Below are 16,952 nucleotides of genomic sequence, written 5' to 3' on the forward strand. Positions count from 1 at the left end.
GCCTCTCACGGGCACCTGGGCCTGCTACTGCACCCCCCCGAGGGGCCCGTTCTCCTGGGGCAGTGCCCCATTTAAGTCGACACTGCTGGCCCCTGGCGCACCCAGGTATCCCAGTAGGATCTCGCTGCGGCGCCGGGACAGCTGCAGGATGTCGTCAGCTAGAGCCGACACCGACGTGTAGCGCACGTTGTCCAGGTCGAACATGTCACGCAAGTACTGCACGATCTGGTGCTGGGGGTAGGTGAGCAAAGCGGACATCAGTCTAGGCCATGTGCTGTCCTCCCCAGTGTCACCCATCCCTCGCAGTCCCCAGGAGCAGGTGCAGCCCCTCCTCCTGTGGACCCTGTGCCATGGGCAGGAGAATAGCTTCCCCTTGGCTCACCTTGAAGAAAGCACAGACCTCGGTGAGCTGGGGCTTGGGGCCGAGGAAGCCGAAGGCCAGGACAGGGCTAACGTGCTCCGATACGGAGTAGAAATGAGAGATGAAGCCGTCGGGCACCTGCAGCAGGTGGCAAGGCTAAGGTCGGGCTCATCTGGGCTACTTTCCACCCGACCAACAAGCCGGGGCAAAGGACTCTGGACACCCCACTTTTCACTTCTGTGGACCACAGGGCTACCTGTGGGGACTAGGCACTGGCAGATGCCCTGCTACCAGGGAGCGGCCCTGCCTCAGAGATCCACTTACCTCACCCGGGGCCTGGCCACACTCTTGCACCTGCTCTATGTTGGGCCTTGCGGGAGAAGATGCCCAGCTCAACGCTGGACAGGGGCAGCAAGCTGTGGGCCAGGGGCTCTGGGCAACAGGCAGACGAGTCCGGGGACCCTGGAGCCTGCCCGTCACTCACCATCAGCAGCCTCCTCTTGGCTTTCAGGACTGACCAGCACGCGGTGGCTAGGGCCTGCATCAAGGAGAAAGGATGCCCGCCTGCTGTCAGGTCATGCCTAGCCTGTGGTCCCTGCATGCCCCCCAGCCCTCGCCCACCCCAGGGCCTCGGCACCCAGGTGCAGACATCTCCCTCCCCTGGACGTGGAATCAGATCTGGAAACTGGAACCTGGGCTCTGACCCTGGCCGCCAAGGTCCCTGGCCAGAGCCACAGTCAGCCTGAGGTGCCTCTCCCACTGCAACAAAAAGCTGGTCACCTCCAGTGGGTGTGTGGGTGACCGGGGCGGGCCCTGCTGACTCCACTCTGCTTTGTGCTTCCCTGTCGGGTTATTCTCTAACTTGGTTTGGCTTCATGGAACCGAGGAGCACCAGCAGCAGCACGCACAGGCAGGATTCCGGAGCGAGGGGCACCATGAGCGGAACGCATGCGCACTGGAGCAGAGGGTGCCCCCTGTGGGGTGCCCAGGGGCTGGGGGCGGGAGGGGCGCACCGTCTCCTTGAAGCTGTCCGATAGCCAGCGATTCCTCAGGACAGCCAGCACGGAGGACGGGGGGCTCTCCAGGTCCTCGAAGGCATCCATGAGGATGAAGTCGAGCACGATGTCGAAGAAGCTCATGCATACCACCTGTGTGGGGCAGGCAAGAGGTGCTGAGGGCGTGAGGGGGAGGGGCAAGGGAAAGGGTGTGAGGGGAGGGGCGGGGAGAGGGTGTGAGGGGGAGGGGCGGGGAGAAGGCATGAGGGGGTGAAGCAGTAGAATCACATGGTCTAGATTGATGCCCCCTTTGCCCGTGCGGAAGGGCCGGAGGAGGGGCGGGCATGAAGAAAGTAAGAGCTGAATAGGGCGGCCCATGAGTGAACAGGAGCCAGGGGCCACTGGCCCCACCCCTGCCAACTCCCTGGGCCTTGGCAGGAACTGAGCAGTGAGGGTGTCCTCCCAGCCCCCTCCCCGAGCTGAAATGGATCCCAGTATGCCCGCCCCACCTCCCCACCAGAGGGCTGGGTGCAAAGGGCCCAGGACAGATGTCGGGCTGCAGGCTACACACTCACCCCACGGCCCTCCAGCTCTAGCCGGGTGGTGGCCCAGGTCTCGGGCCGCAGGGCGTAGCTCAGCAGCTCCTCATAGCTTTCCAAGAAGCCTTTGGGGCTCTGTGGGGACAAGCACAGCCCGTCCAGGTCACAGGGGAGGCCTTGGGAGCCACAGGGAACCTGCCCAGGCAGCAGCAGGTACAGGAACATTGAGACAGGGCAGTAACTCCCACCCACCGCACGGCACTCTGCCAGGACACCCAGGCGCGCCAGCAGCGTGTCAAGCCGGCTCCTCATAAGGGCACAGGCTGCAGGCTCAGCCTGCACACCAGCCCAGGAGACACTGGCGACTGGAAGGGAAGTGCAGGACAGCAAGAGCGCAGGGTACCTGCCAGGGACCCGTCACCCAGGGAACACCACGAGGACCTTGCTCCGGCCGGCTGGGCGCTGGGCCTGGCCCACAGGAAGGGAGAGACTGGCTGCTGTAGCTTTGCAGAACAAGCAGCTGGCATGGGACAGGGAGGGTGCCAGGGGCTGCCAGGGTCACCCAGCTCAGCCTCCTGATTCAGTGCCGTGTCAGCGCTCAGCCAACCCAGTGCACTTTTCACACTCTGCTACAAGTGTGTGAACTTTAAAAAACGACCTGAGGAACAGAATTCTAGATGCAGAGGAACCAGCCACACAAAGGCGCTGACTTGGCAGGAAGCCGGAATGCACGTGCGTGCCCAGGGAAATGGGGGGCACAGCATGCGGGAGCTACAGAGCCCCAGTTTTCACACCGTGGGCTGAGGGGTGAGTGATATGGGGGGGGCTCTGTGTTCTAGAAATACTCCCCAGGCATGTGAGGAGAAAGGAGTTGGATGGAGAGGTCTGGTGCAAAGCTTGGCTCCGATCCACAAAAGGGAACTGACAGGGTGGTCCACCCACACAGAAAATGGGGCAGCATCGCCCACGACCGGAGAGCCACAGATCCCCGGCCAGGCAGCACGAGTCGAAAGCAACTGTGAGCAGCAGGTGCTGCAGGCGGGGCCTCCGGGAAGGGCAAGCTGGCAAGGCCCAACATCTGAGCTCAAGAAGACTCCAACATCGGGCCCAAGAATACCTCAGCACGCCCACAGGGTCTGTACAAGGGTAATGGGTGACGACAGCCATGATGGCAAAGTGTCGGGTACCATCTGAATGTTCATCCTCCAAAGAACCGGACAAACCACCCTTGGCGGAGAGCACCCAGCGAGCTGGCCAAGATGGGTGAGATAGGCTGTCAGGCCACAAGGCAGGGCAACAGGCCACCGAGTAGGCATCTGCTTGGGCGACTGGGTGACTATGTTCAAAGGTGACAGGATCTGTGTCACCAAGCATGGATGGGCACGGGAGACCTCTGCAAACAGGGGGTGCGTCTTGTCACTGGTGGGTTTTGTAGAAATGTCACACTGGAGTTAGGGACAAAGACACGACACCCCCCTGTCACTCTCCACCTCAGCAGAGGCAGGCGGGTCTCAGCTCCCCCAGCTCCTCTGTGACCCAAGACAGGAGCCAAAGATCCCTGACTTGGTTTCAGCATCCTGGCTCAGTGAATTAAGCCAGCATCCTATGTGGGTGCTGGTTCAAGTCCCAGATGCCCTGCTTCCGCTCCAGCTTCCTGCTAATGTGCCTTGGGAAGCAGTGGAAGACGACCCAATTACTTGAGCTCTTGCCGCCCACATGGGAGACCCAGATAGAGTTCCTGGCGCCTGGGCCTCAGCCTGGTCCAGCCTGGATCATTGCGACTACTTGGGGAACAGAGCCAGCAAATATAAGCTCGCCCTCGCCCTCTCTCCTCTCTGGAACTCTGCCTCTCACGTAAACAGATGACCCTCCACACACTCAGCTACAAAAGCCCTACCTTTTCAGCCTTGGTCATCAGGCCCGCCACCATCTGCCGGCCAACCTCCCCAAAGAACAGCTGGTTCTGCTTCTCCTCCAGAAGGCCCTGGGGAGTGAGGAGGAGGAGGGTGTGTGAGCTGCAGGGCGGAGGGCAGCCCGGGAGGCTGAGGCACAGGGGGGCGGGGCACACGTACCTCAAAGGCTTGCCGCACGCAGTGCAGCTTGGCAAGAAAGTCTTGGTCACCATAGCAGCCCAGCAGCTCTGTTCTGGTGGGGAGATCGGGGAAGCAGAGGGTCACACCACCTGGCCCTGGATGGTGCTGGGAGGTTCTGGCTTGAGCCCTGATCAGCCTAGCAGTGGGTGGGTCTCCTGGCATGGGAAGCAGGGCTGGCCACAGGGTTCCAGGCTGAGCTGGGTCTGTTGAGCCACGAGCACTCCCACACCCTCGCACAGAGGCACAGCAGCCAAGGCCGCCCCAGGCCGCCCCAGGACGCCCACATCCCCCAGTGAGGAGGCCTGGGTTCCGTTCTCAAGTCCCCAGAGGCGGCAGCAGCTGGCCAAACAGCTGGGCCCACCACCATGTAGGAACACAGGGTAGTCCCAGCTCTGCCGCTGGCACTCAGAGATAGGTTGGAGACTTTAGTTCCTGCCTTTTTCTCCAAATAAGTAAGTAAATAAAATAATACAAATCCAAATTATACAAATCTCAGTATGTACTGTGACAGCCCCACACAGGGGGCAGACACTGGCCCGGCAGTTAATATGCCCCCAGCCTGCATCAGAGGGCCTGGGTTCAATGCCGGAGTCCTGCTCCCTGCTGACACAGGCCCTGGGAGGCAGCAGGTGACACGCTGAGGGCCCAGGTCCCTGCCACGCTCAGGGGAGACCTGAAGTGAGTTCTTGGCTCCCGGCTTCTGTCCTTTGGGCACCTGGGGCTGACCACAGCTTGGGGGAATTCCCTCTGTTTGCCTTTCTGTCTCTCAGAGGAACTAATTAAACAAAAAATGTCAACTCTGCATACGTTTCCAAAGCTCCACTTCCCGTGAATTTTTTCCTCCCCCAACCACTATCAGGAGACCACAGCTGAGACAAGGAGCTGTGCAGGACCCCAGGCTACCCTGGCTGCCCATCCCCCTGTGCTCCTTGGCCTTGCCAGAGAGAGGCTGTGGAGACCCGGGCTTAGGGACAGCACCCGCTGGGTTGCATGGTCAAAGCTTGCTAGGAACACAGACAAAGAGTAACTTGATAAACCAACAGCTCCAAGTAATGTACGTGCAGTCCTCAGGCTCAGGGCCATCCAGACAGGAAGTAGCTGCCTATACTCCCTGGGGCTGGTCCTCCCCACCCGCCACCACCCGCCCACGCTCACACCTGAGGGTCCGGCAGGGCACCTTCCCCTCCTTCACCAGCTGCAGGGCTTCCTCATAGGCGGCTGCGGGCCTGGACAGCGGGACTGGGCAGTCTCCAACCTGCAGGGACTCAAAGAGCTGGGGAGGTGTTAAGGGGGCAGTGGAGGCCTGTGTGTGCAGCAAGCCCGGGGGACAGCCCGAGGCGCCTGCTCTGGGCTGCAGCAGGGCGGCCCAAGGCGCCTGCCCACGGCCACCTTCTCAGAGGGTCAGCAGGAACGATGGCTGAGCTAAGGGACCACAGGACTGGGCCCCAAGCCGGCCAGCTCTTTTTACACTTGGGCCTTCACAGCCCAGCCCAAGCCTCCCGTCCCAGCACAGGCACCTGAGTGAACTCACGCCAGGTGCAGGCTGCTGTGTAGAGCAGCGAGGGGGCAGCACAAGGCCAAGCCAGCAGGGCAGGGCCTCTGCTCTCTCACCCTCTAGACCCACAGTCCAACGTCCCTGTCCCCAGCAACCGTGCCAAGTCCCCCAGGAGCAGCCCTTGGAGATGGCCCAATTCTGCTTCCCAGATCTCAGCGCCCTTCCACGGCCCCACAGCCACGCAGGCCCTCAGCCCGCCCGACTCACCTCAGTGGCAGAGAAGAAGGAGTCCTCCGAGGTCAGGCTGTTCTCGTCGTCCGCCCGCAGTCGCAGCGAACCCTCGGTCAGGGGCAGCATGAGCGTCCTCTCTGGGGAAGAGGGTGTGGGGTGGCAAGAGGGGCAAGGGCCAAGACGCCCACCCGCACACGCAGGTGTGCCGAGCCCGGCTCCCAGTCCTCGCCGTGTGCTGTGGGGGGCATGAGGATGAGGCAGTGCCTGGGAGCCCAGCATGGAGGGATCCAGCCCGCGGCCGCTCACCAAGGTCCAGCAGCATGCTGTCCGAGGGGAAGGTAGAGCCGAACTCCTCCTGCAGGTGGTAAGCGCGGTGCAGCAGGGCCTCGAGCTTCTCAGCAAACTCCCGGCGCTGTGACTCGGGCTGTGGAAGAACAGAGAAGGTGACCTTCAGGCCCTGGGCTCCCAGGGACCAGAGAGGGCTCAGGGGCCCGAACGGGCCCTGTGTTTAAGCACCCCGGGGGCCCCACACACTTCCTCTTTACTGCGTGTTGAAAGAATCCGATTCTGGATAATCCAAGCTATGTGCAGTCTGTCGGCCTGTTTCCTCTGCTTTTTTGATCACAGGATCCAGAAACCACTCCAGTGGAGGCTCGTGCCGCAGTACAGTCTGTTAGGTCACCTCCCATGACGCCTGCGTCCCCCTGGGTGCTACTCTGTGTTCCAGCTACTCCACTTCTGATCCAGCCCCCTGCTAACGTGCTTGGGAGAGCAGTGGAGGATGGTCCAAGAGCTTGGGTCCCTGCACTCATGTGGGAGACATGAAAGAAGTTCCTGGCTTGGGTCTGGTCCAGCAGTGAACCAGCAGCTGGAAGTTCCCTTTCCCCCTGCTCCAGATTCAAGCACACCCAGCTCCGATTCCGGCCCCGTGCATTCCTGGGCACGCTTGGTGTTTTAGGTGTCACTGGCTTCGGTGACACTGTGGTGTGGCGGATCCCTGTGGATGAGATGTGAGCAGCCAGGCAATGCGAGTATTTATGCTAACCACCATAATCACTCCCGTGGCCAGCTCAACGGAGCAGCCAGGGCAGTGCTAAAATCCACTGTAGGTGCCAACCGGGCTCCAAGGCGCAGCCCTGGGAACCCCGGGGCTGCCCCATAGCTGACGCCAATGACAGGCACAGGCCCAGCATGAGGGGGAGCAGGAGCGCTGGGTGTGAAGTGAGGGGGACCACAGCAGAGACCCAGGCAGGGGCTTGTAGTGTCACTGGGCAGTGTGCCCGCTGGTGGCCTCTGAGGCCTTGGCACTGTCCTGGGGTCCAAGGTCAGGCATGGGAAGAAAGGGGGGTACCCCTGCCATCCCCAGGGAGAGGTGGGTGCTGACCTGGCTTCTCTGTTTTCCACCACAGCTGCCAGGGCCTGCACCTGAACGTAACTGGACTCCGGGGAGGAGACCTAAGCTGCCTCCAGCCTGAGGCCCTGGGGGAAAGGAACCAGGAGGGGGTGCGGGGGAGGCGGCTGGGGCTAACAGTGGCTGGTCACCATGGGCCACCCAGAGCCAGGGAGCTCACTGCTCAGCCTCAACACATCCCTCTGAGACAGGGACCCATTTTGTGAGCAAACCCAAGCAGGCTGGGTGGGTCGGAAGCCACCAGGCTGGCTTCTCTAGCTGGGATGGCCCCCTTCACAGGACCAGCAGAGCCTTACAAGTCCAATCAAGGGGTGCAGCTCTTCCTGCCCCGTGAAATGATCGCAGGGCAGGCGACACACCAGACACACAAACACAAGCAAAAAGTGGACACAGTAAACTTGTAGTTAACGCTTTTGTGTGGGGCTGGCCACGCGGCACAGCAGGTAATGCCACCACCTGTGACACCAGCATCCCATACAGTGCCAGTTCATGTCCTGGGTACTTTATTTCTGATCCAGCTCCAGGTTAATGGCTTGGGAAAAGCAATGGAAAATGGTCCAAGTGTCTGGACTCCTACACCCATGTGGGAGACTTGGAAGAAGCTTCTGGCTGCCAGCCTCGGCCTGGCCCTGCCTTGACAGAGCCATCGCAGTGAAGCAGCAGATAAAAGATCTCTCTCTCTAACTTTGAGCTTCAAATTAAATATGTCTTACAAAGTAAATGAATAACGCCTCAATGTTTCAACATACACAACCAAAAAGGGGATGGGGACTGGTGACCAGATGAGGGGGGCACCCCCAGGCCAGCCGGGCCAGCACTCAAGGCAACAGGGTCAACCCAAACAGGGTCTCTGTGGGTCTCTCCAGGGAGGCCCAAGGACACCCAGGGAGCACGTTTGAAAACACACTTGATATCACGGATGTCCGCCCCACTAACACAGGACGACATGTGGCAGCAGGTGAAGTCACACCCTCGGCCACCCACATCCCTTATGGATGTTTAAGTCCTGGCTACTCCACTTCCTATCCAACTTCCTGCTAATGCTCCTGAGGTGCAGTGCCCGACCGATAGGGGCATGAAGAAAATGCAGTCATGTTTGGCGCACAGGGCAAGAAGCTGGTCACATCAGGCTGTAGATGGCAGACCCGGTCTGAAGAACCAGCACTCAGCGACGCCGCTGGCAGCACCTGAGTTGTACCACCAAGAGGAGTGGACTGGGCCCGGTGCGATAGCATAGTGGCTAAAGTCCTCACCTTGCACATCCAGGATCCCATATGAGCGCCGGTTCTAAACCCGGTGGCCCTGTTTCCCATCCAGCTCCCTACTTTATAGCCTGGGAAAGCAGCTGAGGACAGCCCAAAGGCTTGGGACCCTGCGCCCACGTGGGAGACCCAGAAGAGGTTCCTAACTCCTGGCTTCGGATTGCCTCAGCTCCAGCTGTTGCAGCCACTTGGGGAGTGAATCATCAGACGGAAGATCTTCCTCTCTGTCTCTCCTCCTCTCTGTATATCTGCCTTTCCAATAAAAATAAATAAATCATTAAAAAAAAAAAAGAGGGGTGGATTTCATGGCACGTGGACTCCATGACAAGCAGAAAGCTGCCTGGAGGGAGAGGGGGTGGTTCGGGCTGGCTGCCAGGTGACAGGTACATCCCGTGGTTGCCACTGGGCTCCTCTGGGCATGCGGGCAGCTGACGCCCCACGCTCAGACTAGGTTCTTTCCTACCAGTCGTGTAGTGCTGACCGTTCTCTGAGACTATCTGATCGCTTTTACAGTAACGGGATCCACTTTCCACAGTACATACAATCTGGAGAGACTACCGTCTTCCTCGGTGCCCTATCCCCAGTGCTCCCCTGCAAGTGCCTGTCTGCCCACATGCAGACCAGACACAAAGTCACCATGCCACGGCCACGCATGGGCCGTAGCACATACAAGCCATACTAGGCAGCCCAGGCATTTCCCTGCCCTTCACCCCAGCTGGGGTAGACTGCCTGGACACCTCCAGTCTGTGCCTGTGTGGCCAGCCACATCCCTGCCCTCAGGCTGCAAACGGTTTCCCAGGCTCCGCTGCCAGCTGGCTCCTGGCTCATGGGCAGCTCAGGTGCAGGGGCAAAGGCAGTAGAGGAGAGGGCAGAGAAGCACACTCCCATCCCCACAGGCCAGCCCCTGCAGGCCTGCCCTCACCTGTGCAGCCAGCCCTCGGGGTTAACACCCGACGGTGTTCCCACTCCCTGACTGGCCTCCACTGATACGCTGTGTCCAGCGGCTCCCTCGCAGGTGTCAGGGTGGGAAAGGGGCCGGCGCTTCCTTTCCTTTCCCTTTCAGTACAGAAACACGCACAGAATAAAACAGGGGCTGGCAGTGTGGCACAGCAGGTTAAGTTACCATTCAGGACACCACCGGCATCCCAGTTCAAGTCCTGGCTGCCCATTTCTGATCCAGCTCCCTGTTCACACACCTGGGAACACAGCAAAGGATGGCGCAAGTGCTTGGGCGCCTGCACCCCCATGACACTTCCGGATGCAATCACAGGTCTGACCCAGACCCAGCAATTGTACATATGCGGGCAGTGAGCAAGCAGACGGTTTCTCTCATAACTGTAGCTAAAGTCTCCTGTTCAGCTTCTCCTGGAGACCCAGGCACGCGGAGGGGTCTTGGGAGGTCACATAGGCGCCCCCTCCCCCGCAGCCCTGCCCTCAAGGGTGCCAGCAAAGGAATGCACAGCCCGCTGCTGCCATACCCCCTGGGGCTCTGGCACACTCCCTTGCTTGCCACCCACCTGCAGCCCACAGCCCAGGCAGGCGCAGCTCCATTCCCACCTCTGTTGACTCGTCGTAGCAGAGCTTCCTCATCCGCCACGACATACATGTGATGGGCTTTGCCTATGTTCAGGTGCACTGTTCTTTCCTCATGCTGGGGTACACGCACGCATGTGTATGCACACAGACACCATGCGCCTCTACAGGGCACACCCCACAAGACTGAGGCAGTCAGCACAGCGGGGACCTGGGAGCGCAGGGGCCAGACACCACGGGGCTCCACTCACCAAGCGCCAGGCAACAACACTTCATTAAAACAAAACCCCCAGGGTAGGACAATGACTGCCCCACACAAGTGCGTGCTAGGAGGGCATGGGCCACCTACCTCAGACAGGGCCGCTGACGCAGTCTCAGGGTCCCACCGGCTGTCCCCAGGCGTGGGGGTGCTGCCCCCGTCCCCCTTCTGGCCCACGCTCAGAGCCTGTTCCCACTTCTGCAGGGCCTCCTCAAATAGCTCCATGCCTTTGCAAGGTGGGGGAGAAGGGAGTCAGGCCCCCAGGCAGCGCCAATGTGGGAGCGCCCAGCGGAACCTGGGCAGTGTGTGCAGGATAGGGCAGCACCCAGGCCATGACCCGTTCACTCTTCCCAGCCACCCTGCCCTGCCCAGGCCGCTCGCCCAGCCCGCACCTTGCATGTAGAGGCTCTCAGCGTGGCCATCGCTGGTAGTTATAGACTCCTCCATCCCTCGGGCGTCCCATGACCCCAAACATGTGGGGCTGGAGGAGTTCGCTGCCGCCATCTGGGCACCACGTGGGGCAAGGTCAAGCAGTAAAGCTTTTGCAGACCCAGCCCGCCCAAGCACCAGCCCCGAGCTAGCCCAGCCACTAGGCTCACAGCCTCAGGAGAGCCAGACCCACCAACAACTCACAGAGACCACCAAGTGGGATGGGCTGGCAGCAGCCCCCAACCCATCCCACATTCTGGCTGCAAGCCGGCCTCTCACCCACAGGAATAACCACCTGCCCTGAGCAGGCTGTGGGCCCCCCAGAAGAAGGGCCATCTTTGAGCTGCTCCTGGGTCCCCACGGCAGGGCCTGGCTCGCAGCTGGGATTGGGGGATTACTGAGTGAGGGAAGGAAGGAAGGATGGATGGATGGATGAAGGAAGAAGTGAAAGACAGTAATTCACTGAACAGCTTCTTCCCCAAGGGTCACCCACACTTCCAGGCCAGTGCCAACCCCCCTTCTCCCTGCCAGTCTGGAAGCTCTGGCATGAGCCCCCAGTGCAGGTGCGCAGGCCTGCCCTCACCGAGGCCAGGCTGTGGGAGGAGCCGGAGCGCTTGCTCGGCTCGATGGAGGAGATGCCACTGAGGGTGTCATTGCTCTTGCTGCCCGGGCTCTGCACCCTGCGGCTGGAGTAGCCTGCGGGGAAGGCGGGGGACAGTCAGGGGTCACTCCAAAGGAGGGGTCCAGCTGAGAACCAGGCCTGGCCACTTCCTGCCTCATCGTTCAGCCACCCCGCCCTTCCTAAGGGGTCTAAGGGAACAGCATTTGAAAATGCCCAACTGACAGTATATTCGCTGAGAGGGGAGGGGACAAGACCAAGCAGAACTCAGTGACACAGCACAGCAGCTGCTAACGAGAGGCTGTGGGCTCACGGGCTGCCACAGCTGCAAAGACAGTTCCTCGGTGTGCCTGGGGCCGCTCTCCACCTATCTAAAGTCGTCCCTTCCTAGCCATGGAGGGGCTTTCCTGTGCCATGACAACTGGCATGCAAAATGTCCCTCCATGGGCGCCACTGCTGTCCCGTCACCTACCCCGGGACCCTCCCAGCCTTGGCAAGAGGTGGAGGGGTGTGGAGGTGTGGCCACCAGCTGCGCTACCACATCACCAGGGCAACGCAGGGTGTGGCCCGGCAAGGCTAGGGTCAGCAGAACAGCTCTCTCTCTCTCCCCTGTGAGCGCTGCTGGCTGCACGTGTTTATATGTGCGCGCGCACGCGCGCACACACACACACACACACACCCACACACACACACACCAGTCCAGCAAGCCCTGGCTGCCTGCAACTGACCCTTAGCATAGGGAAGGGAGGGAACAGGGGAGGGAAGACCCCACCCTCTCCAGGTCTGGAGCCACAGCCACAGTCTGACACTCACCAACCCCTCCCCATGCATACCCACCTTTCTTCACTGAGGGCATCTTCCTGGCCATGAGGATGGGCAGGGGCACTGTGCCCAGCTCAGGGCCCACTTGCTTCTTCCGCCTCCCGCGCCTCTTCAGCTGGTGGGCGGCCAGGGCCAAGGCCACGGTCCCGAGGGCAGTAGCAAAGAGGACCTTCCGCAGGCCAGGTGTCAACCGCAGCTGTGAGAATGCTGACTGTGGGGGAGAAGGGGTGGCGGCCAGTCATGTCTCCCTCAGGAAAGGCCAGGGCACCCAGGGACAGGGGACCCTAGCTGAGTGGGTGAGGGACACAGCAGCCTGCCCTCTGAAAGGTGCAAAGTGCCCTAGCCGAGAGGATGGGGGCGTCAGGGGTCCCTGACACCGTCTGTCACAAGGTTCAGAGTAGCCAGAGTGAACAGATGCCTGTTATGCCAGGCCCTGTGCTCCCCCCGAAGGAGGGACCAGTGGCTCACAGGGGGCACACACCCGCTCAGCAGACAGGGACCAAGCTCCAACCAAGTGTGCCACCCCCACTTCCTGAAGGACTCCTCGATGCTCCTGCCACGCTGCCCACTGGATTGGGCTGTGGGAGCACTGGATGTGGGAGCAGCCAGAGGCCTGGGTACCACAAACACTATATATGGCCAGCACAGCAGGGAATCAATCCCCATTATAGACCGAATCTGTGCAGCCTAGAGAGGCAAAGAGCAGGCCCGGCTCTCCAGGACCCCCAAAGACCCAGGGTTCAGAGGATGTACCTGTCCAAACGTCGTGTACAGGAACACGGGGATCTCAGCCACGGTCATGGCGAGGGCCTGGATCACAGACATGCCTTCCGTCCGCCGGAACGCCATGGCAGGCCCAGCACCCCCGGAGACGAGAGCCGGGAGAGTCGAGAGCTGGTCCAAGAAGCCGGCCTTCACCTGGCTGCTGGCTGGGTCTCGGGCACTGGCCACGCCCTGGCACCATAGGAACACGCATCCCAGAAGATCCCCCCACAGAGCTAGGAAACAGACGACCACGTGAGGCACAAGAACACGCACATGCACATGGCAGGGATGGCCTCAGCCGCGGCAGCCACGACAACAGCAGCCAGGAGAGAAGCCCAAGGCCACGCGGCATGCGGAGCTCACCTTAAAGCTGGGGCTTCAGGCCTCATTCTAGCACCTTCCACTCACCCCCTGGTTGGGAGTGGGAAGCATCTGCTAACCCGATCTCAGGCCAGGTGAACCTCCCAGCAAAGTCCAGACGTGTCACCCCAGGAGCGGCTAGCTCCGTCCGTCTTTCCCCCACCCCACCCCCCACTTCCCAGGGAGTCCAAAGTCACAGCGTCAGCCAGTGAGGCCGCACAGCTGGCGTGTGGCCTCCAGCCCTCCAGCGCGGTCAGGACTGGGGCCGGAAATGGGCCCTGCACAGCCAACACAGAGGACCCGGGCACCGTCCCTGGGATGTCCTGGGGCGACAGCACAAGTCCCCGGACCAGCACACAAGGCAGCTTACACAGCAAACACACACAACCTTCCCGTCCAGCTCCGGCCTGAGGGCCGACTCTAAGGTCAAGGAAAGGATTCCAGGAGACACTCCTCCCCCCTACCCCAGCCGGGGCAGCACCCTGAAGAGCCCACTGCAGCGGGGCCTACAGGCTCCCAGTCGCCCCCAGTGAGTAGCCCCACGCTCAGGACACGTACTGAGGACCTCAAGCTTGGGGACACCAAGGAGCCAGTGAAGAGACAGAGGATGTCTCCCGGGGCTGCCCCCTCGACGCCATCCCTGCAAGGACATGGCTGGAATGCAGGACTGGGAGGCGGGGCCTGAGGCCTGATGCAGCCCCTCTCCTCCCCGGCCGCTGACCAGGCCTGGGGATCTGTCCCCTTGAATCCAGGACCCCAGGGGAGAGGTCGCCAGCTCTTCCCCCAGCACGCTGACACCTGTGACGCTGTACGGGGGCTGGCCCCACCTGTCCTAACCCTACACTGGGAAAGACGATTTTCCTCGCGCCACCCCTGCCGCGGCACTCAACACCTCAGCCCCCGGCGCCCGAGACCCCACATTCCACCCCGGACCCCAGGGACGTCCCGGCCCTGGCACACTCCTCCCTTTCATCCCGAACCCTCGCTCGCACCTGGCAGGGCACTGAGCAACCCCGCAAAGGTCCTCAGGCACCCCTGGGGCAGGCTCCGACTGTGACCCCCGCAAAACCCCCAGGTGCACAGGCCCGCACCCCTGCGCCCTTCTCTCCCCCAGCCCCAGGGCTCGGTGCCTGCGCTCCCGCGGTGACCTCCTCGAACGTTCCAGGCCCGGGTATCTCTTCCCTGATCCGAGCCCCTTCTCGGCTCCTTCCGACGGCGACAGCGGCCCGGACAGCTCCGGCCGCTCTTCCAGCCCCGCTCCCTGCCGCCTTGCCCCGCTGCCCGCCCGGCCGCCCGCCGCGGCTCACCCGGGATCCCATCGCCGCGGAAGGGCAGCGTCTCCTTCCCCGGCCTCCGCGCAGCCAACCGCGCAGCCGCCGGGAGGCGTGGCCTCTAGGCGGTAGGGCGTGGCCTCGCGCCCGGTCTGCCCCCTCCTCGGCCAATGAGCATCGTTGAAGCTCCGCGCGCAGCCGCTGGGGCGTGGCCTCGAGCCCTACCTGCCTCACCTCGGCCAATGAGCATAGCCGGAGCTGCCCGCGCTGCCGCCGTGGCCTCAGACCCAGGAGGAGGATCACGTGGCCGGACCCGTCCCTCCTACTTTCTGCCCCGCCCCGTAAGTGCGGTTGAGACGCGGGGTCTCTTCTCTCTTATGATTGGCCACCGGGATTAAATTGACAGGCGCGGCTCACGAGAGGGGGCGGAGCCACCCTGAAAAAGCCCTCCATGGGGGCGCTGTAGAAGGACGCCCTTAGGGGCCAGCTCAATAGGCTGATCCTGCACTTTCAAGCGCCAGCATATGTACGCTGGTTTGAGTCCTGGCTGCTCCACTTCTAATTCAGCTTGCTGGTTATGGACTAAGAAAGCAGCAGAGAAGGGCTGGAGTCCTTGGGACCCTGCACGTGCGTGGGAGCACAGGGGTGGCAGGAGACCCGCTGACTGGGGGTGGGGAAAAAGAGAGCAGGGCACCCAGCATTCCGGGACATGGGAAGCAGAGTCAAAGTCACAGAGAAGGAAGCTGGAAGGAGAGGCAGCAGAGCCAGGTAGACAGAGCATGCTTGTCACAGCTGGGCTGCCTGGGTCCACCCACATCTCCCCATGTGACCTTGAGTGCTGTCACAGCGTCACCCTGACCACCACCACAAACACCACCCCCAAAAATACCAGACACAGTGCTGGGACCGAAGCCAGAAGGATGATAACACGCCCACTGCCCACGAGTGCTCCCTTGCTGTGTTCTGATGTGTCCGGAAAGGGAGAGAGAGGGGCGCCCCAGCACCTAGGACAGCCCCCACAAACAAGTGCCCAGTAAGAGTGAGTGGCCAAGGGCTGCGCAGACGTGGCAGGACAAACAACTGGTGAGGCAGCCAGTGACACGTGTCAACCACCAGCGACACACCATCACCAGGGGTTACCGTGGGGCCTGGCACACTGGGTCAGCATACCTTGCATCTGCCTGGATCCCATATGGACACCGGTTCATGTCCCAGCTGCTCCACTTCCCATCCACTCCTTGCTTGTGGCCTGGGAAAGCAGGCCCCAACCAGCACCCGTGTGGGAGACCTGGAAGAAGCTCCTGGCTCCTGATCAGCTCAGCTCCAGCCATTGCAGACACATGGGGAGTGAACCAGAGGATGGAAGATCTTTCTGTCTTCTCGCTGTAGATCTGTGTTTCCAATAAAAATAAATAAATCAGGCCCGGCATGATAGCGTAGCGTTTGAAGTCCTTGAACGTATTGGAATCCCATATGGCTGCAGGTTCACATCCCAGCAGCCCTGCTTCCCATCCAGCTCCCTGCTTGTGGCCTAGGAAAGCAATCAAGGACCCCTGCACCCATGTGGGAGACCTGGAGGAAGTTCCAGGTTCCTGGCTTCGGATCAACGCAGCTCAGGCCGTTGTGGCTGCTTGGGGAATGAACCATCGGATGGAAGATCTTCCTATCTCTCCTCCTCTCTGTGTATCTGACTTTACAATAAAAATAAATAAGCATTTCATAAATCAATAAGTAAATATATATATGTATGTATATAACTGCAATGCCATGAATGATCATTAACCTTTTGACCTGGGAGCAGCTGGCTGCAAGGTGGGCCCATTCACTGCAGCCTGGCAGAGCACCTCCTCTCCCCTTATGATGACAACCACTGCTCTCCCCAACTCGCTTTTGGGACTGTGATTTAGTGGGGGCCACCCACACTTCCTTGTCTCACTTCCTTCCCCTCAGCCCCACCCAAACCCTGCCTCCTCTGGGTGAAGCCCTGACCTGAGCAATGCAGAGGTGACCCCAGCCTGTGGGGGTGACTCATTATCTGGCCTGTGGTAACCTCACTGCACTTCCTCTGTTCTCCAAACTCCCAGCCCTCTGACCCCACCCCCCAAAACCAGCGTCTCCTCCTCCTTTTCACCCCACCCTTCTGGGCTTCAGCCCCAGGAACCTCCCCCCTCCCTTTTTAAGATTTATTTATTGTTATTACAAAGGCAGATATACAGAGAGGAGGAGAGACAGAGAGGAAGATCTTCCATCCAATGGTTCACTCCCCAAGCGAGCGCAACGAACGGTTCTGTGCCGATCTGGAGCTAGGAGCCAGGAGCTTCCTCCAGGTCTCCCACACGGCTGCAGGTCCCAAGGCCTTGGGCCGTCCTCGACTGCTTTCCCAGGCCACAAGCAGGGAGCTGGATGGGAACCGGGCCCGCTGGGCCTGAATGTGCCCCCGGCCATGACATTTCTGCAGTCCTCCCGACAGCCCCCACCAGCCTGATTTCAGCTTCCCAGAATGCCCA

At 61.0% G+C, this 16,952-nt stretch overlaps 1 protein-coding gene across 1 annotated transcript; it reads right to left on the reverse strand.

Annotated features, from left to right (window-relative positions):
- MIGA2 (mitoguardin 2) lies at window positions 1-14,561 on the reverse strand. Its single transcript, XM_004593500.3, has 16 exons — window positions 14,482-14,561; window positions 12,803-13,047; window positions 12,065-12,260; window positions 11,192-11,304; window positions 10,572-10,683; window positions 10,270-10,406; window positions 6,021-6,138; window positions 5,751-5,851; window positions 5,146-5,261; window positions 3,968-4,040; window positions 3,793-3,879; window positions 1,932-2,030; window positions 1,375-1,509; window positions 846-899; window positions 383-499; window positions 1-231 (listed from the first exon to the last, which is right to left on the reverse strand). Exons 2-16 carry the CDS (start codon window positions 12,896-12,898, stop codon window positions 25-27), a joined length of 1,761 nt encoding a protein of 586 aa, XP_004593557.2. The 5' UTR covers window positions 12,899-13,047; window positions 14,482-14,561; the 3' UTR covers window positions 1-24.
- Between the last annotated feature and the right edge of the window lie 2,391 nt (window positions 14,562-16,952).

The sequence above is a fragment of the Ochotona princeps genome, chromosome 14 (genome assembly GCF_030435755.1).
Source record: "Ochotona princeps isolate mOchPri1 chromosome 14, mOchPri1.hap1, whole genome shotgun sequence".
Lineage (NCBI taxonomy): Eukaryota > Metazoa > Chordata > Mammalia > Lagomorpha > Ochotonidae > Ochotona > Ochotona princeps.

Excerpts from the sequence above, each read along its gene's own strand:
- MIGA2 (XM_004593500.3), bottom strand. The coding sequence starts at position 12,898 with ATGGCGTTCCGGCGGACGGAAGGCATGTCTGTGATCCAGGCCCTCGCC. Across the intron at positions 4,041-5,145 it reads GTGCCCTGCCGGACCCTCAG|AACAGAGCTGCTGGGCTGCT; the intron begins GTGTGAGCGTGG and ends TCTCCCCACCAG. Across the intron at positions 3,880-3,967 it reads GCGTGCGGCAAGCCTTTGAG|GGCCTTCTGGAGGAGAAGCA; the intron begins GTACGTGTGCCC and ends CTCACTCCCCAG.